General features: G+C 45.6%; 1 protein-coding gene across 1 annotated transcript in view; it reads right to left on the bottom strand.

The window, feature by feature from the left end:
• Cacna2d4 (calcium voltage-gated channel auxiliary subunit alpha2delta 4) overlaps positions 1 to 16,510 on the bottom strand; it is a 94,935-nt gene extending 78,425 nt beyond the window's left edge. The window contains 7 exon segments of the mRNA XM_051203719.1: positions 8,772 to 8,903; positions 9,624 to 9,786; positions 11,216 to 11,275; positions 11,660 to 11,776; positions 13,348 to 13,429; positions 16,267 to 16,462; positions 16,465 to 16,510. Of these exon segments, the coding sequence (XP_051059676.1) occupies positions 8,772 to 8,903; positions 9,624 to 9,786; positions 11,216 to 11,275; positions 11,660 to 11,776; positions 13,348 to 13,429; positions 16,267 to 16,462; positions 16,465 to 16,510 (796 nt within the window).
• Between the last annotated feature and the right edge of the window lie 324 nt (positions 16,511 to 16,834).

The raw sequence follows: 16,834 nt of genomic DNA, 5'->3' as shown, positions 1-16,834 counted from the left end.
CATTGAACTCAGGACCTGAGCCTTGGCAGCATGCACCTCTATCCAGCCAGGGACCTCAGCAGCTTGACCTTGGACCCTGGGTTCTCCTGTCTCCATTTCCCTAGTGCTACGATTACAGATGTGTGCCATAGTGCCCGCTTTGTGTGGTGCTAATACCCAACCCAGGGCTCTGTATGCTAGACAAGCACTCTACCAACTCTGCTACACCCCCAGGCCAATTTTCCTGTGATTTCTTCAGCAATATTTTAGTTATTCAAGGGATGAAAAGATGGGTTAACATCAGAAAATATAAGAGTTTGGGCAAAACGCAGTATGCCTTTCACAGGGAGGGAATACATACAGCTAATAATGAATAGAAGGGTGCTACTCTTAGGAAAATGCAATGTTAGATCCCAGTGAGGCACCATCATAGACTAACAGAGAATTTCAAAGCTTAAGAATACTCAGCTAAAGAAATGTGAATCAGTAGGGCATCTTACTCATCACTTTAAGGGATTATAACTAATACAGTGTTTTGGGAAACAATTTGTGATTTTCTTGCCAAAATTGAATACCTGGATATCTTAAGACCTAGTAAATCTATTTCTAGATACAAACTCAAGAGAAACTCCTGAAATGTGCCTAAAAATAAACAAAACATTTATAAGAATATTCATGGTGTGGGAACAGAGGCAGAACACTTGCCTAGCATGCTAGAGATTCTCCTGTGTCACTCACAGCACCAACACACACACACACACACACACACACACACACACACACACACACACACACGAGAGAGAGAGAGAGAGAGAGAGAGAGAGAGAGAGAGAGAGAGACTGGTGATATCAAACTGAATGAAAAAGCAAGCCCCAAAAGCACATTTACTACTCCAACTTTATAAATTTTAACAACAAGTGAAGCAGAGAAAGTATTCTTGAAGATAAGATGGCAGAGTGGGAGGCACTGGGGGCCTGCCCACCTAGACAATAATTGCATGGTTTGAATATATCTGATATCACTATTTTGGAACTTTGGAGTCTATTAAAGGCTTTCAACTTTCAGGAGAATTCTCTGATGGTAAATTGCAGTTAGTGTCTATCAGTTTCAGCTCTTAGCATAGTAGCTGCCCACCTCCGGTGTCAGCCCCGTGGCAGGCAGCTGTGCATGTATTCTTAGAGCAGCTAACACACAGCTTACAGGAGTCAGGTTTGACCCTGAAGACCCTGCTTCCCACAAATAGAGGATCCGTGCTCTGGTTGCTGCATCTCATGATTGTGATGCTTGTGAAAAGACCGCTGGGCATCTTTGTTGTGCTTCCCACTTCTGTGTGAGTCCCCTCTTCCTGACCCAAGTTACTGCTAGAGAATTTCAAGACCAGGTATTTCCCTTCTCATCAATTCATTTGCTCTTTTTGGAGCCATGCGTTAAAGGGAAGAACATTTTAAACAACTACACAGTTTAGAGAGGTCATATGGGAGGGCGGTGTAGAGGAGATAATATATAGGGGCAGGTAACACCAAAGACCTTTTGAAAAAAAAAATCACTACTATAGAAGCTTCCTAAAGCATATACATACACAGAGTTTAAGTGGAGTCACACAATAATGGGGCAACAATCCATATTAGATACCTCAGGCTAACAAATAAAAGATAAGTTTCAGTAATGGGTTGCCTCTTTTGGAGTTGCTATTCAGTGAAATTCCATAGAGCCCCAAACTTTACAGGATATTGCCAATGCCTTTGGTTAGTCTCCAGAATTTGATGGTATGCCCCTATTGCTGAAGGTACCACATACTTGAGTCATAGAATATGTTAAAAAAAAAATCAAGTCTGATATTCACCTGGAAGTTTTCTCATCTGGCCAGCTTTGACATCAGAGAAGAAGCTTCTCTGATGAGGGTTGAAAAATGCATTAAACAATTGATATAAGGGTAAGTCATTAGAAAGTAGTGCTTCTTCTACGATTGATAGTGATTAATACACACAGAGGCCCCCCAATCAGCCAGGGTACACAGAGAAAGAGCCTGCTGAGTGCTCAGCCCTAAATGGGACATCTGTATCACACCCCTGTTCTCCCTAAGCTCAGGGATCATTGCGGAAGATCATGGGGAAAGGCCGTAAGAGACAGAAGTGTATGACTGCAGGAAACAGTACTTTCCAGGTACAGCAGGATAGTTGTACACATGAATTCCTAACAGCTGAGACAGCACAAGACCTGTTCAAGCATAAGCCAGACAAAATCCAAGTATGGGGGCGTGCATGAAGTCTCATGCCTAATTAAGGAGGTGTTGATTGTGGAATATTACTTTACACTGTGTAAATATATGTCGCTGTGGTTGGTTTAATAAAGAAGCTGACTGGCCAATAGCTGGACAGAATAGGGTTAGCTGGGAGAACCAGACTAAGGACACTGGGAAGAAGAAGGGCAGAGTTATAGGAGTCACCAGCTAGAGATGGAGAGGGCACAGGAGGTGCAAGATGAAAGGGAGGTAATGCCACATGACAGAATGTAGGTTAATATGAATGGGTTAATTTAAGTTGTAGGAGATAGTTAATAATAAGCCTAAGCTATTGGCTGAGCATTTATAATTAATATTAAGCCTCTTTGTGGTTACTGGAAAGTGGCTGCTGGGACACAGAGAAATTGCCTATTGATGTGGGATGCCCTTCTGCATGATGTTAATGTTTTAATACCATTAAGTCAGAAGGGCATCCCATGAATGTTTGAATGTTTTATTATCATTGGGTTAATAAAGAAGCTGATTTGACCAATGGCCTGGCAGAATAGAGCCAGGCAGGAAATCCAAACGAAGATGTGGAGAGAAAGAAAGTAGATTCAGGGGGAAGCCATGTAATTGTAGGAGAAGCAAGATGTGAGGTAACAAGCCACAAGCCTTGTGGTAAAATAGAAACTAATAGAAATGGGTTAATCTAATTGTGAGAACCAGTGAGTAATATGTCTGAGCCATTGGCCAGACACTTATAATTAATATTAAGTCTTAGAGTGGTTATTTGGGAACTGGCAGTCTCAATGAGAAGCCTCTATTTATAGCCTATGACTGGTGTCTACCAGGAGGGCGAAAGACTGTTTGTTTTCTTTAAGGGTGTATCCCCTGGTGGGTTGACTATGCTCCAGTGGAAGGCCACACTGGAAAAAGTTTTTTTGTTTTTTGTTTTTGAAGGATAAACAAGATTGAAAAACCCTTAACCAACCACATAAAAAAGAGATAAGAGCTAGTCATTGGTGGCACACACCTTTAATCTCAGCACTCAATTGGCAGAGGCAGGCAGATCTCTGTGAGTTTGAGGCCAGCCTGGTCTACAGAGTGAGTGCCTGGACAGGCTCCAAAGCAATACAGATAAACAAACAAACGAACAAACAAAAAAGAGAGATAACCCAAAGTAGTAAAGTTAGATATGAAAAGTGAACCATTATGACAGATACCAATGAAATTCAGAAAGGAACTGTGATATGCCTTAAAAACATTTATTTAATTAAATGGAAACTCTAAAAGAGATTGATGATTTTAGAGATGTATAAGACCTACTAAATAAACCAGGTAGGATAAATAATTTAAACAGATCTGTAACATATCATGTGACTCAAAATTGCCAAAAAATCCAGTTTTAAGGAATCCAGCATTCTCTTCTAGCCTCCATGGACACTTGTGTACATATGGAGTACATTCACACAGACACATAGATACAGACACACACAACGGCCCTGAGAGATAGCAAATAAGCTAATGATGCATCTCAAGACTTGTGAAACACAACAATAGCCACTTTTAAAACTAGTAAATAGAAAGAATAACAATATTAGCGCTGAAATAAATAAAACAGTAACTAAAAGAACAATCTATAGATCAACAAACCAAGAGTCTATTCTTTGAAAATATTAGTTGCCATTAGCCAACTTGACAAAAAGAAAGAGGGAGAAGACCCAAGTCAACAAAATTAAAAAGGAGAAATTGTTATATCAGACTCCAATAAAATACATCCAGGACATGATTAGAGAACACTTTGGTAACTCCCAAAGCAGAAAAACCTAGAAGAAATGGATGCATCTCTAAACGCACATGACCTACCAAAATTAAAGCCAGAATATACAAGTAATTTGAAGATCCCATTGCAAGCATTGAGATCAAAACTGTAATTGGACATCATCCTGAAAGAAGAGCCCAGGACCAGATGGACTCACTGCTGGACTCTATCAAAAAAGCTCGAGGCTTACCACCAACTCTTCTTATGTTATCCCACAAAGCAGAAGGGAGGGAATGCTACCAAACTTGTTCTACAAAGCCAGTGTTATATTGGTACCCAAACAGGTACAGGCAAAAAAGGAAGAAGGAAAGATAATTTCAGACTAATTTTTCTGATGAACATAGATGCAAACATTCTTGTTTTGGTTTAGTTTTTGGTGTTTTGATCTTTCATTGTGGGCCTATGTACACAAGGCTGGACTTGAACTCATAGAGATCTTCCTGCCTCTGCCTCCTAAGTGCTAGGATTAAAGGCATGTCCTATCATGCCCAGCTCAAAAATTCTTACCAACATATTTGGAAACCAAATTAAGCACACATTAAAAAAATCATACATCATGACCAAATGAGCCTCATCTTAGAGATGCAAGCCTGGTTCAACACATGTAAACCAGTAAATATAATACACCATATAAACAAAATTAAGGACAGAAACCATAAAAATATTTCAATGCCACAAAGGCATTTGACATAGCTCAATATGCCCTCATAATAAAAGTCCTGGAGATATAGGGACTAGATGGAACACACCTCCAAATAATAAAGGTGAGTAAAACAAACCTATGCCAACATATTAAACAGAGACAGAGCATTTGCTCTAAAATCAGGAATGAGGCAAGAATGATCATTCTCCCCTCTCTTATTCAATATAGAACTTTAGGTGTTATCTATAGCAATCAGACAGGAGAGAAGCATAAAAGGGATAGAAATAGTAAGAAAGAAGTCAAATTGTCTCTGTTTGCAGATAACACAATTTAATGCTTAACAGACTATAGAATCTACTAGAAAATTCTAGATCTAGTAAACACTTATATCAAAGTTGCAGGATACAAAGCAACACACACACACACACACACACACACACACAGAGAGAGAGAGAGAGAGAGAGAGAGAGAGAGAGAGAGAGACGCCTTCATATATACCAACAATGAATTTGTAATGGCTCCAAAAAATAAGTATCTAAAAATAAACCTAACCAAATAAGTGAAAGACTTCTACTATAAAAACATTAAGACATTGAAAAAGGAAATAGAAAAAAGATAATAGATCTCCCATGCTCCTGATTTGGCGTAATTAATATTGTGAAAATAGCTGTTCACAAATTAATCTATATTTTTAGTAGAAGATACATCAAAATTCTGATGTCATATCTTACAGAGCTAGAAAAAGCAATCCAAGAATTCACATGGAATCATGAAAGACCACACATACCTTAGTAAGAACACAAACTGGAGGAATCACAATACCTGACCTCAACTTACCCTACTATACAGAGTATATGATGCTATGGTGATAAAGCCAGCTCAGTACAGGCATAAAAACTGGCAAGCAGCCGGATGAGAGTAAAGAGGACTTGGGAATATGCTGACAAAGCTACGGCCATCTAAATTTTGACAAAGGAGGCAAAAACACGTGATGGAAAAAAGAGCCTGCTCAGCAAATGGTGCTGGCAAACAGGACATCTATCAGCAGAATAACGAAAGTAAATCCATATCTTTCTCCATGTACAAAAATCAGTTGGAAATGAATCAAAGTTCTTAATTTAAAATCTGAAACACAGAAACTGCTAAAGGGAAACTGGGAATATTTTTCAAAACACAAGGCAGGCAAAAACTTTCTCAAATCAAGCAAACAAAAATAAGGAGATAGAAACAAAAATTAAAAAATCTCCCAACAAAGTGAAGTCCAGATCCCAATGACCTCCAGATGAACAGTACCAAACACTTAACTTCATACAAATTCTCAAAATTTTCTGAAAAACTGAAGAGGAGACACTACTTCTTAACTTAGTCTGTGAGGCCAGCTCTACCCTGCTGCTGCAGGAGGGTGCTTCAAGAAAACTATAGCACAATATCCCCTAAAGAACATTGGAGCACAATTCTTCAACAAAGCCCAGCAAAGTAAATCCAGTAGTAAATTAAAAGGGCAATACATTATTTCTAGAATGTGAGGATTTCCTAACCTGTGATAAATGACCAACATGAATGCAGAAAAACAAAACAAAACAAAACACAGCATGATCTTTCCAAATGAGGCAGAACACAAAGTTGGCAAAATTCAACTCACTTTCATGACAAGAAGATTCTATGAACTAGGAACAGATGAAAACTACTCCAACATAGCAAAAGCCACAAATGGAAAAATCCACAGCATAAGGTTGGAAGCACTTGCTGCTAGTTGTCATAGAACAGAGTCATTTAGTTTTAAACTAGCTGTGTTTAAAGTGCTACAAGTTCTAGTCAGAGCGATTAGGGAAGAACAAGAAAAGAGGCAAAGGTGAAGGGAGGAAGGGTTGTCAGTGCTCACACTGATCTGTAGGAAGCCCCATAAAGCAAGGGTTAGGCCTCACAGACAAATTCAGCAACATAGCGAGCAAAATCAGTTACGATGAACAGATTTGTGTGCTAGCCTTTTTCTTTGAGACCACCAATGTCCCAAATCATGACATGGAGACTTCTTAATTAGTTAATTGGTTATGAATGCTCGGGTTCACTTAGGCTCATTTCTGGCTAGTTCTTCTAACTTAAATTAACTTGTTTCTCTTTATCTTTTGCCTTGGGGTTTTTACCTTTCTTTCCTTCTGTGTATCTTACTTTCACTGCTTCTTGTGCCTTAGGCAGGCAACACATCTTTAATTATTCACATAGCCTTACATCATTAAACAAATGCAGCATAAACAAATGTAACACATCTTTAAATAGTTAAATATTCCATAACAATTTTGTATAATTAAAAACTGTAAACTGTTGGAGGTCTGGAGAAACGGCTCGTGGTTATAAGTGGTTTTAAAACATCAAGTTCAGTTCCTGACACCCACAATCGTCTGCAGTTCTAGTTCCAAGAAGTTCAATGCTCTCTTCTGGCCTCCATAGGCACTGCACCCAAGAGGTGTACATGCTAATGTGCAGTTACACAGTTATAAAGAAAAGTCATATAGTCTGGTCCCCATTTCTGACACCTTTTCTGTCATAGGTCTTCTGTAAGGTAAGGGGCCTTGGCCACTGCTATACCTTCCTTCCTCAGTGGATTGAGACCCTCTGAAGCCATGAATCAAAATATACCTTTCTTCCCATAAGCTGTCCGGATGGATGTTTTGTCACAACGATGCAAAAGTGAGTGACACTCGAATGAGTCACACCTTCTGATTCTAACACTTTTTGCAAGGCTGTGGTGATGAAAATAGTGTGTTGCTGACATACATATGGACACAGGGACACAAGACTTCAAGAGGGACACTGGAAAGAAATCCTCACTCACATCATGATCAAATCACTGTTGACAGCCATGCCAAGTGTACTGTAGAGCAAATGACAGTCTTTAAACAAATAGTGTTGAGAAAAGTGGGCAGCCACACATGAGAGCTACAAAAGTAACTCAAAATGAGCAAAAGCTTAAGCATAAGACTCAAAACTGCAAAATTCTTACTAGAACACATAGTGGAAAATTTCTGTGACACTGGAGTTGTCAGAAATTTCTTGGCCATAACACTAAAGGCAAAGATAATAAAAGAAAGGTGGGCTAATTTAAACACTATCCATTAAAAGACAAAAGACAATATCAACAAATTAAAAAGGCAACCCATTAATGGGAGGAAATATTTATAAATAACTAAGCCAATAAGGAATTAATATTCAGAATATACAGAGAGGAGTTGACTTCCCAGCCTGGAGACAAACAGAGGACCATTTTGTCATTCCAGTGTCTTCCCAGAAAAGGGGACACTGAAAGTCATTCTGGGCAAGAGATGTGGAGATGAGTTTTTCTAAGTTGGAGGAAACCAGAAAAGAGCCAAAAACACCATGGCTGGTGTTTTTTTTTTCTATTCATTTTTTGGGGTGTGTGTGTGTGTGTGTGTGTGTGTGTGTGTGTGTGTGTGTGTGTGTGTGATTTTTGTACACGTGTGTATATGGGGCTCGCACCAGTGTGTGCCCTTTAGAGGCAAAAGACCTACAGTAAGTGCCTTCCTGTTGTCCCCTCCACACACCTTATTATTTGAGACATTATTATTTGAATCTGCAGAGCTCACCAATTCCACCAGAGTGGGTTCCTGGTGATTTCCCAGGATCCCCCTGTCTCCATCCCTGCAGTGCACCATGCTCAGTTTTTCAGGTGGGTTCTAGGGATCCGAACTCAGGTCCTCACACTTGTGTGACAAACACTTTACTGGTCCCACCCCTTTTCTGTTTCTGTGTGATTGAGAGGACTCTCCCCATTCTGTATGAGGACAATGCACTCTGCTCTCCAGTTCAGAAGATCCCTTACGGTGAGGGATTGCAGGATCCTCCCTGGCATTGTCCACAGGCTTTCGCAGGACAGGCTCTTACTCAACATTGGTGACAACTACTGTGATGCCTAGTGGAGTTACTCAGGCGTTCCCCCAGCAGCTCCCACTGACTATGTCACAGCAGGTTGTAAGAAGGTCAAGTGTGGGTGGAAAAATGCCCTGGCTATGCAGGTCCTTGAGTGCTAGCACCTGTCTTCATACTTTATTCTCAGAGAACAGAGGTGACAGAAACGATGTCCTCACCTGGATAGATCCTGAAGAACCCAGTTGAACTGCCAAAATACTGCCAAGTCAGTGTTGGGTCTCTCTGGAAGTTCTCCACAAACACAGGGTTCAGGGCCTCGGACATGTAGACGCCGTTTAAAATGTCTGGGTCTGAAAGTGAGACCATGGAAGGAACTTCAGGGGGAGTGACATCAGATGCCCGTGTAGACACGGGAAAGCTTCCCCTGCTTCCCTTAGAGCTGTATCAGGCTCACATGCAGTCCATGGTCACTAACACAGAAATATCACCTCTTCCAGCCCACGTGTGAGGTTTGGATATAGCGTGTGGGCGTTCCCAGGGTTTGTGTTTGGATGTGCGGTGTTCAGTACATATGAGAAAGGATGGAGTTAGGGGCACCATGGTGGGTGCTGTCCTAGGGCAGAATTTTTAAAATTTTACGGACTCTGATGAGTTGGCTTAAAAGGGTTGCTGTAGAAGAGAGACTGGCTTTCCTACTCTAGCTTCCAGCTTCCCTGCATGGTTGCGCCCCCTTGCACAGACCCCCTAGCATGATACCCTCTGCTACAGAGGGGTGCAGTTGAAAACCTCACCAAAGCAATGCAGTGCTGGCTGGACTCGGCTTCTCCAGACCTTGAGCTAGGGAAACCTCGACTAGGTTATTCAGCTACGGGTATTTTGTCACAGCAACAGAAAACAGAATACTTCATGCATATGTAGAATAATCCATTTTCTCATTCTATCAAGGAGGTTGGAAAGACAGCTTAATGCCCTGTAGGGCTTCTTCCAAAAACTGATACAAAATATTTAAAACCCTCCAGGATCCTCATCCTATCTATCCCCTAGACTACCCAATGGTGAGGGCACATCACCTTTGTTGTACACGTTGGTAGGTAGCTGCACACTGCTCATGGAGACATTAACCCTCTGATTGCTGAAGTGTGCATCAGACTCAAGAAGAAACTCGGCTCCCAGCTCCACATAGTTGCCCTTCTCGTCCTTCTCATTGATGAGTACCGAGTTGTAGTAGTTAAACTGGGGAGAGAGGGGGACAGGCCCAGAAGAGACAGCTCAGGCACCAAGAAGGAGAGGCAGTAAGAGAGAGAAGGAAGAAGGAGGAGAGGCAGGGGAGCAACAAGAGCCAGAGGAACTGAGCGTAAGGCCAGCTTGGGCAGGAGGGGTTGTTGGTGCCCAGTTGTGCTGCGTTTGGTGGAAAATTCAGGCAAAGGTGAGCCAAAGAGGTCACAACACACATCACGATGGCTGGGTCTGAGGGCTCACGTGCTGGGTGGGGTCAAATTGGCCCAGTCATTGCTTTGATTCTGCACTTGGCTTAGTGTGTGTGGGAAAGTCACAAATCAGAGACACACAGACCAGGACACAAGGAGCCAGGTGGAAGCAAAAGACCATGTCAGCACTGTCAGTTTCTTCCAGGTGGTGAGGGTCCTGGAGACCCTCACAGTTCAAGGAGCCTCTGGGACCCTGCCCTGCTAGAGGGCCTGTGACCCAAGGGACCGTAATCAGAGCCTCCACACTCTCTTCCCTACGCCCGTCACGCTACAAGCTCCATTCCTTCCTCCCTCTACAGCTGAGGCCACAACACCCCTCCCAGCTCCCTCTTGTCCTGAGCAGTTTGTGAGCCCAGGCCCAGCTATGTCCCTCCCTGACTCCAGCCCTCACACACAAGATTGGGCCATCTCGGAAAAGTGATCCTAAGTTGAGAAAATGCCTCCATCAGATTGGCCTAGAGGCAAGTCTGTGGAGACATTCCTTGGTTAATTATCAATATTGGAGGGCCCAGTCCACTGTGAGCATGCCACCCCGTGGAAGATGGTGAATGGTTGTGTAAGAAAGCAAACTGAGCAAACCAAGGGGACAACCCAGTAAGTACTTTCCCTCCACGTGTCTGCTCCAGTGTCTGCGTCCAGAGTCCTGCTTGGATTTCCTAGCTTGGCCTCCCGCAGTGATGGACTGTGATTGTGACATTTAAGCCAAATAAACCCTTTTCTCCACAAGTTGCTTTTGGAACTTTCCCACAGTAATTGAAAGCAACCATGACACCCAGCACCCTCGGCCCTGGCCTCTCTCAGTCAATATCCCATTTTGCTGTTCCCTGGACACAGAGAGTTTGTATCCACTGCGCCCTCATCCAGCCTGAGCTTTCTTCTTCCTGTCCCTTCTCCCATCTCTCAGCTCAGAGACACTTGCTTGTGCCTCAACTTCCCAAGTCTCCTTCCCGGGGCTACCCCTGCCCCATCTGCTTGCTAGTGCTCCATGGCCCATCACGCATGCTTGCTCTACACCTTCTCTGAGAGCCTCAGGAAGTGGAGAGAAGACTTCACTGACAAAAGCCAGGGCACAGACTGGGACAGGGACATGGGATGAGTGGCTGCTGCTCAGCTCCCCTCACAGCTGGTCCTCCAGCTGCCCTGGGGGTGGGGCATCCACTGCCAAGAGGACTTACCACCAGAGATGCATTGAACTCATGATTCAGGTCAGCCTCCTCAGCGGCCTCCACCAGGCTCTGAGGGAGGGAGCGTGGAGAGAAGGGAGGCTCACCATCAATTGCTCTCCTCTGCCACACCAGTCCAAGCTCTCAGCTCTAGTCCTCCCTTTTCAACCCTCTGCTTTCTTCTCTTGCCTTTTCAGTCACAAGGACCCACCCTCCATGGTTCCCAGGTGCTCTGAGGTGCTCAGGTGACCTCATCCCTGAACGTTTACAAAGCCTGGCTGGGAACAGTAGCTGTCCCCTTCCTTGTATGACACACCTGTCCTGACACCTGTAGTGTCATGGTTAGTATAACCCCGTCTGCATTCCATGCAGCCAAGAAGCCAAGAAAGAATTATCTACAATCAGTGGAGGCCCTGCAGGGGCCCACGAGGGATGCTGGGGAATGGGCAGTGATACCTTAACAGCCTCGACTTTCCTCCTAAGCATCGTCTCCATGTCCTCCGAGAACTTCTTCACCAGCTCCAAGCCATCTACCTCTTGGATCTTCAGACTGGATTCTGCATCTTTGTACTTCTGGGCGGGGCAAAGTGGAAAGAAGTATACCTGAGTGCACCAGGGCCATTATTGTCCCTTACCAGCTCCCCTTCAGTAGCCACCCCATGACCTCCTAATCATAGTGTTAAGCTGCCAGTCTTCCAAAATCCTCTGTTCAGGACTCCAGACACGTGGAAATTATTATTCTCAATGGGAAGTGGTGGACACATGGGCAGCAATTAAACTTGATACCAGTCAGAGCCAGTGAGCCGGGCACCTTGGACACTGGAGTAGACAGAATACTGGTCGTCCCTGTCCTTGCTCTTTGTGGTCCACCGCTTCCCTGATGCCTTCTGTGCCGGTGACTGAGAAGCAGTCACAGAGTCCAGTCACCTTTGCCCAGTTCTCAAGAACAGCACACCCCGTGTTGGGCCCGCATCCTACTGAGGGGCCCAGAGTGGCAGTTCCCGGAGCCATGCTGGTGAGTCTAGTGGAGCCTAGGAAGTGGCTTCAAACTCCTGTCTGCCCCGGGATAATCCTCAATGAGTCACCGATGACTCTTGGCCAGCCAGGTAACCTGCTGTCCCTGTGATCTTGGTCAAGTGTCCTTCTCTGGAAGATGTGATGCCTCTACAGCTTTTGACAGTGCTGTAGAATGCATAGACCCTGAGTTACACTTTCACCCCCAATAACTACACAGTTCCTCCTTGACTTCCCCACCTGGGGCTGCAGGGTTCAAACAGGGGAATCAAACAAGCTGCTGCTCACAACAGAATGAGCTCCTGGAGTCTTAAGTCTGGGAGAGCCCTTAGAGTTTACCCTGGCCCCTTCCACTTTCTGCAGCACAAAGGAGATGAGAGGCTGGCAGTGTGCTCAGGGTTGGCATAAAAGCAGAGAATCCCATCATTTGCAATATGGAGAAGGTTACGGTAATTTGAATTAAAGCCTGCCATTATTTCTTAGGTTATGGTGCTAAAGGAAGGCAAGCCTTTGTGAACATGTCCGGTGAGCCAGGTTCCAGAAAAAGACATCAGCTCGTGAGCTGGCTGAGCACAGGCAGACATGGATCTGCACTTGGGCACTTAATTAAAAGGGGCGACATGGCTGCCCGTCCATTAGGCCCACTTCTGCTGGAGCCAGGCATGGGGCTCAGCTTGTCAGGGTGCATGAGATGTAGCAGCTCTGGACACAGCCTGGATTCTGGGGTTCACTGGAACCTCTCTCCCTGCAGAAGGAAATTGACCCCTGATGCTTGCAGCTGGCATGCCTAGGCTGTCTGTTGTCCCTTCTGTCCCCACCTCCATACTCTGATCTCCTCTCTGGCTCCTTCCCAGACAGCCACACCAAGCCTCCATTACCCAGCCAATAAACCCTTTGCAGGTCTAATCTTGTCCTTGACTTCCCAAGATCTGAACTGATGGAATGCTCTTAATCTCACTGTCCACACTGGTTTGCCCTAAGAGTGGAGCCTCCTGGGGTTCCATCTGAATATGATAAGATTGACAGCAATAGTCTATTGGGTCCTTTATAGCTCTGATGTTGGTAGCTCTATCCCTCTGTGGGAAGAGGCCCTCTGACCATGCTGGAGCTTCCTGGGAGAGGTCACTGACCTTCTGCAGCAAGAGAGAGCCGGAGTATCTGGTCACCGTGTTGTACAGGTTCCTGCCAAAGGTGTCGGCCCACAGCTTCACTCTGCAGGACAGGAAAACCTATGTGTGCATGTTCTCATAGTGATCAGATGTCAGCTCCTCAAAGGTGACTGCCGCATCATGTACATGCAAAACATGCACTTCACACATAGACACATTTGTAGCCCACAGGCATCAAAATGCATGAACACACACACACTCTCTCTGACCAACACCAGCATTCCCGTGATGGTTAACTTTGTCATCTTGACACAACCTAAATCCACCCAGGAAGAAAGTCTCAGTGAGGGACTGTCTACATTGGGTGAGACTGTGGATGTGCCTGTTCGGAGACTGTCTTAACTATGTTCTCTGTCCTTAACTACGGATGTGATGTAATTACCTGTTTTCAGTTTCTGCTACCTTGCCTTCCCAGCTGCAGTAGACTCTAACCTGGAATTGTGGACTACCTCTTTCTACCTTAAGGTGCTTTTGTCAGGGCGTTTATCACAGTGACAGAGAGTAAACTAGGACAGTTCCTATCTCCCCAAATTGCAGCCTGGCCAGGGTGGCTGCTCCAGGCTGTGGCACACACACTCTGCCTGGCTTCAGAGAGTCACAGAGCTGATGGGCTCAGAGTGGCCTCAAGGACTTTTCAGTGAGACAGGAAGGAAGAGGGAAAGTCTGCGGAGGTCCAGACCACAGGGGAAAGGCCCTGAACCAATTAATCTGCAACTTCCCAAGCCAACCTGCACATTTCAGTGATCAGTCCATTACTATGTGTCTACTCAAGGCCACAAGACACTGGCTTATTGAACCCTTAGAGAGTGGGGACAGGGAGGAATGACTCTAAGTGCTTGTCTGGAGTAGAGCAGGCTAGGAGGGCAACCTTGTCAGGGCACTGACCCCTTCTTCCTCCCTAGAAGACAGACTCCCAGGTCCTGTTGGGACCATACAGCCACAGCAAGTATGGCTCCTTTAAGGGCAGCAGCATCCACTTGCACTGGCATTTACTGAGGTCTGACTGCATGTCACACCCAGAAGCCATGCACTGTTAGGGCATGCCTTCCCATGGAGTTGAGTGGTATTCCTTTGGAGGAGGAGGATAATGATGGAGAGGGAAGAAAAGGAGGCAGGATGTGAGTTCAGCATCTCCAGTGAGGAGGTTAGCCTGGTAAGGAGATTCGGGAAATAATTTTAGGTAGAGAACTTGGAGGACGTCAAGACCTCCAGCTTGGCTTGTTGACCATTTCTAAGAATGTAAGGAAGGTGGCCTGAGTGAATCAAGGAAAGAGGAAGGTGATGCATGTAGCTTGGGTCATGTTTAATGGCAGTCTCCTGACACAAAGGGAGTGTCATTGGGTCGGTTGCATACTCCATAACTTCAAGAGCCACAGAAACCCTGCACCGTTGGAAAGCTCCCATGATGTTCAGGGAGAAGTGTTCATAGGCAGTGAGTGTGAGAGTCTGACAGGTGAGAAACTGGGTGGGGCCATTAGGACATGAATAGGATTGAGACACTGAGGGCAAATGGACTCTTGGCAAGGTTAATGACTACAAGAAGTGGGACACCCATGGTTTCAGGGACATGGCAAGGTTCTCTTGAAGGTGGCAGAGAAATCACCCAGGAGCCCATGCGAAACCAGTCACTGTGCTCTGAGAATCAAGGTGTGGGGTACCACGAGAAAAGGCGAGCTCCCAAAGCAGCAAGGTGTGGGGGCCACAGTCTCCAGGAGGCTTCTGGCATCCTTGTGTATGGTAGAAGTGGAGGGCAACTGGCCATGGCTGAGGGCTGAGTGGGAGGCCTAACAGGACAGAGATGGAGGCCTGCAAGAGGCAGGGCGAGAGGGGGAGGGGAGCAGGTGCAGCGTTCTGTCTTCCTGGGACAGGAAAGCAGCAGCAGAGCTTTGTGGAGGTGGCTATCCCATTCTGCTCTCGAGGTTTCTGTGTGCACGGCCTCCCTGGATGCCGGGCATCTTCTCTTGGCCCCCTGCCACTTTGGAAATTGCCTTCTGAGATAAAGACTGCTCAGCTTATGCAAGGCTGCAGGGGCTGCCTGTCTCAAAAGCCAGGCTGGCTCAGCAGCCCGGAATCCAGCGCTTTCATCTGTGGGACTGTGCTCCTGGAGAATGGCATTACCTCCTCGCAGAGGGACTGCCTGGGCTGAAGGGAAGGCAGCCCTGGAACGGTGCTGAGCAGCGCAAGGAGGGGTCACTCAGTGTCCTGGAAGCCCACTCTTTCCATATCACAAAAACTGCTTGCATGAGTCCATGTCCTGTCAGCTAGGTTCTAGCAGTTAGGCTCAGATGTGAATTGTGAAGTGTCAGTCTAGGACGCTCAGCTCCCTTTAGCATCTGGAAATATTCCAGACTAAAGAACAAACACCCAGAGAGATTGATTATATCAGATGTAAATGATGGAGGTCAAGTCTTACAAACACCAGTCTTAATGGTGAGGTGTATAATCAAAGACTTGAAGGAGGCAGGGAGGCATAGAAAGAATGAGGGCATTGGAACCCATCCTAACTGAGTTCCTAGACAAGGCCCTGATGTTTGTAGGCACCATCCTGCCTGTCCATTTACAGTGGCTCTGCCATTTCTTGGTGTCTGAGCACAGATCACCCAGTGAGTACTCAGAGGCCACAATAGTCATTTCTAGAACCACTGCAGCCCAATCCCACCCGCTATTGTAGTTATCCTCTCTGTTGAATGCCTATACCCTCATCTAGTCCTGACATCAACCACACAAAACCAGAAGGTAGGGGCAGGTAGACTTCAAAATCAGAAGGATCTGAGGAGGACAGGAGGCAGAAAGGGAAGGGTCTCTCAGAGGCAGGATGGTTATCCAGAGGGAGGAGGCTATGAGAGGGGTCTTCAGGGTAGGATCAAACTTGAGGCTCACGTTTCCAGAGGAACTTTGGTCTGGCCCATCACAGCAGGTAGGGAAGTGTCCAACAGCAGCAACCACAGGATGATTGGAATTTTCCTCAGGAAGGTCCAGGCTGCTGGCCACTGTCCATAGTGGTCCCATTTGTGGCTAGAGGGCAGAGTATGGCATCTTGGTACAGTTCTTCCACTGGGGATGGGGAAGGGAAGACAGAACCCCTTCTGTGAGTACATTTGCTACCACACAGAACCCTGGGCATGGAAGTGTTCTGTCTGCTGGCCAGTCCCAAGTAAGAGGCTCTGCCTCCAGCTGCAGCTAGCAAAGGGGCAGCCCCAGGTGATCAGAGAGGGGGGGCAGTGAACAAACACCCCCTCTAATCCTTTGGTCTCTCCTCTAATCTCTTCTTGTTGCCAGAGGAAGGGCTGGTGCAGGAGTGGGGTGACCTCAGCAGGATTACCCTGATTCCAGCTCTGAGCAGCTGGGCTAGCACGCCCTTCTGTTCCAAAGAGGCCATCCCATGTCCACAGAACAGCCTCTGAACTCGATGGAATGAGGGTGCCCCACTCCAGTAGCCGAGTTTGTT

This window comes from Phodopus roborovskii, unplaced genomic scaffold (assembly GCF_943737965.1).
Source record: "Phodopus roborovskii unplaced genomic scaffold, PHOROB, whole genome shotgun sequence".
Lineage (NCBI taxonomy): Eukaryota > Metazoa > Chordata > Mammalia > Rodentia > Cricetidae > Phodopus > Phodopus roborovskii.
Note: the sequence above shows the minus strand (reverse complement) of the source record. Positions and strands in the feature narration are given on the sequence as shown.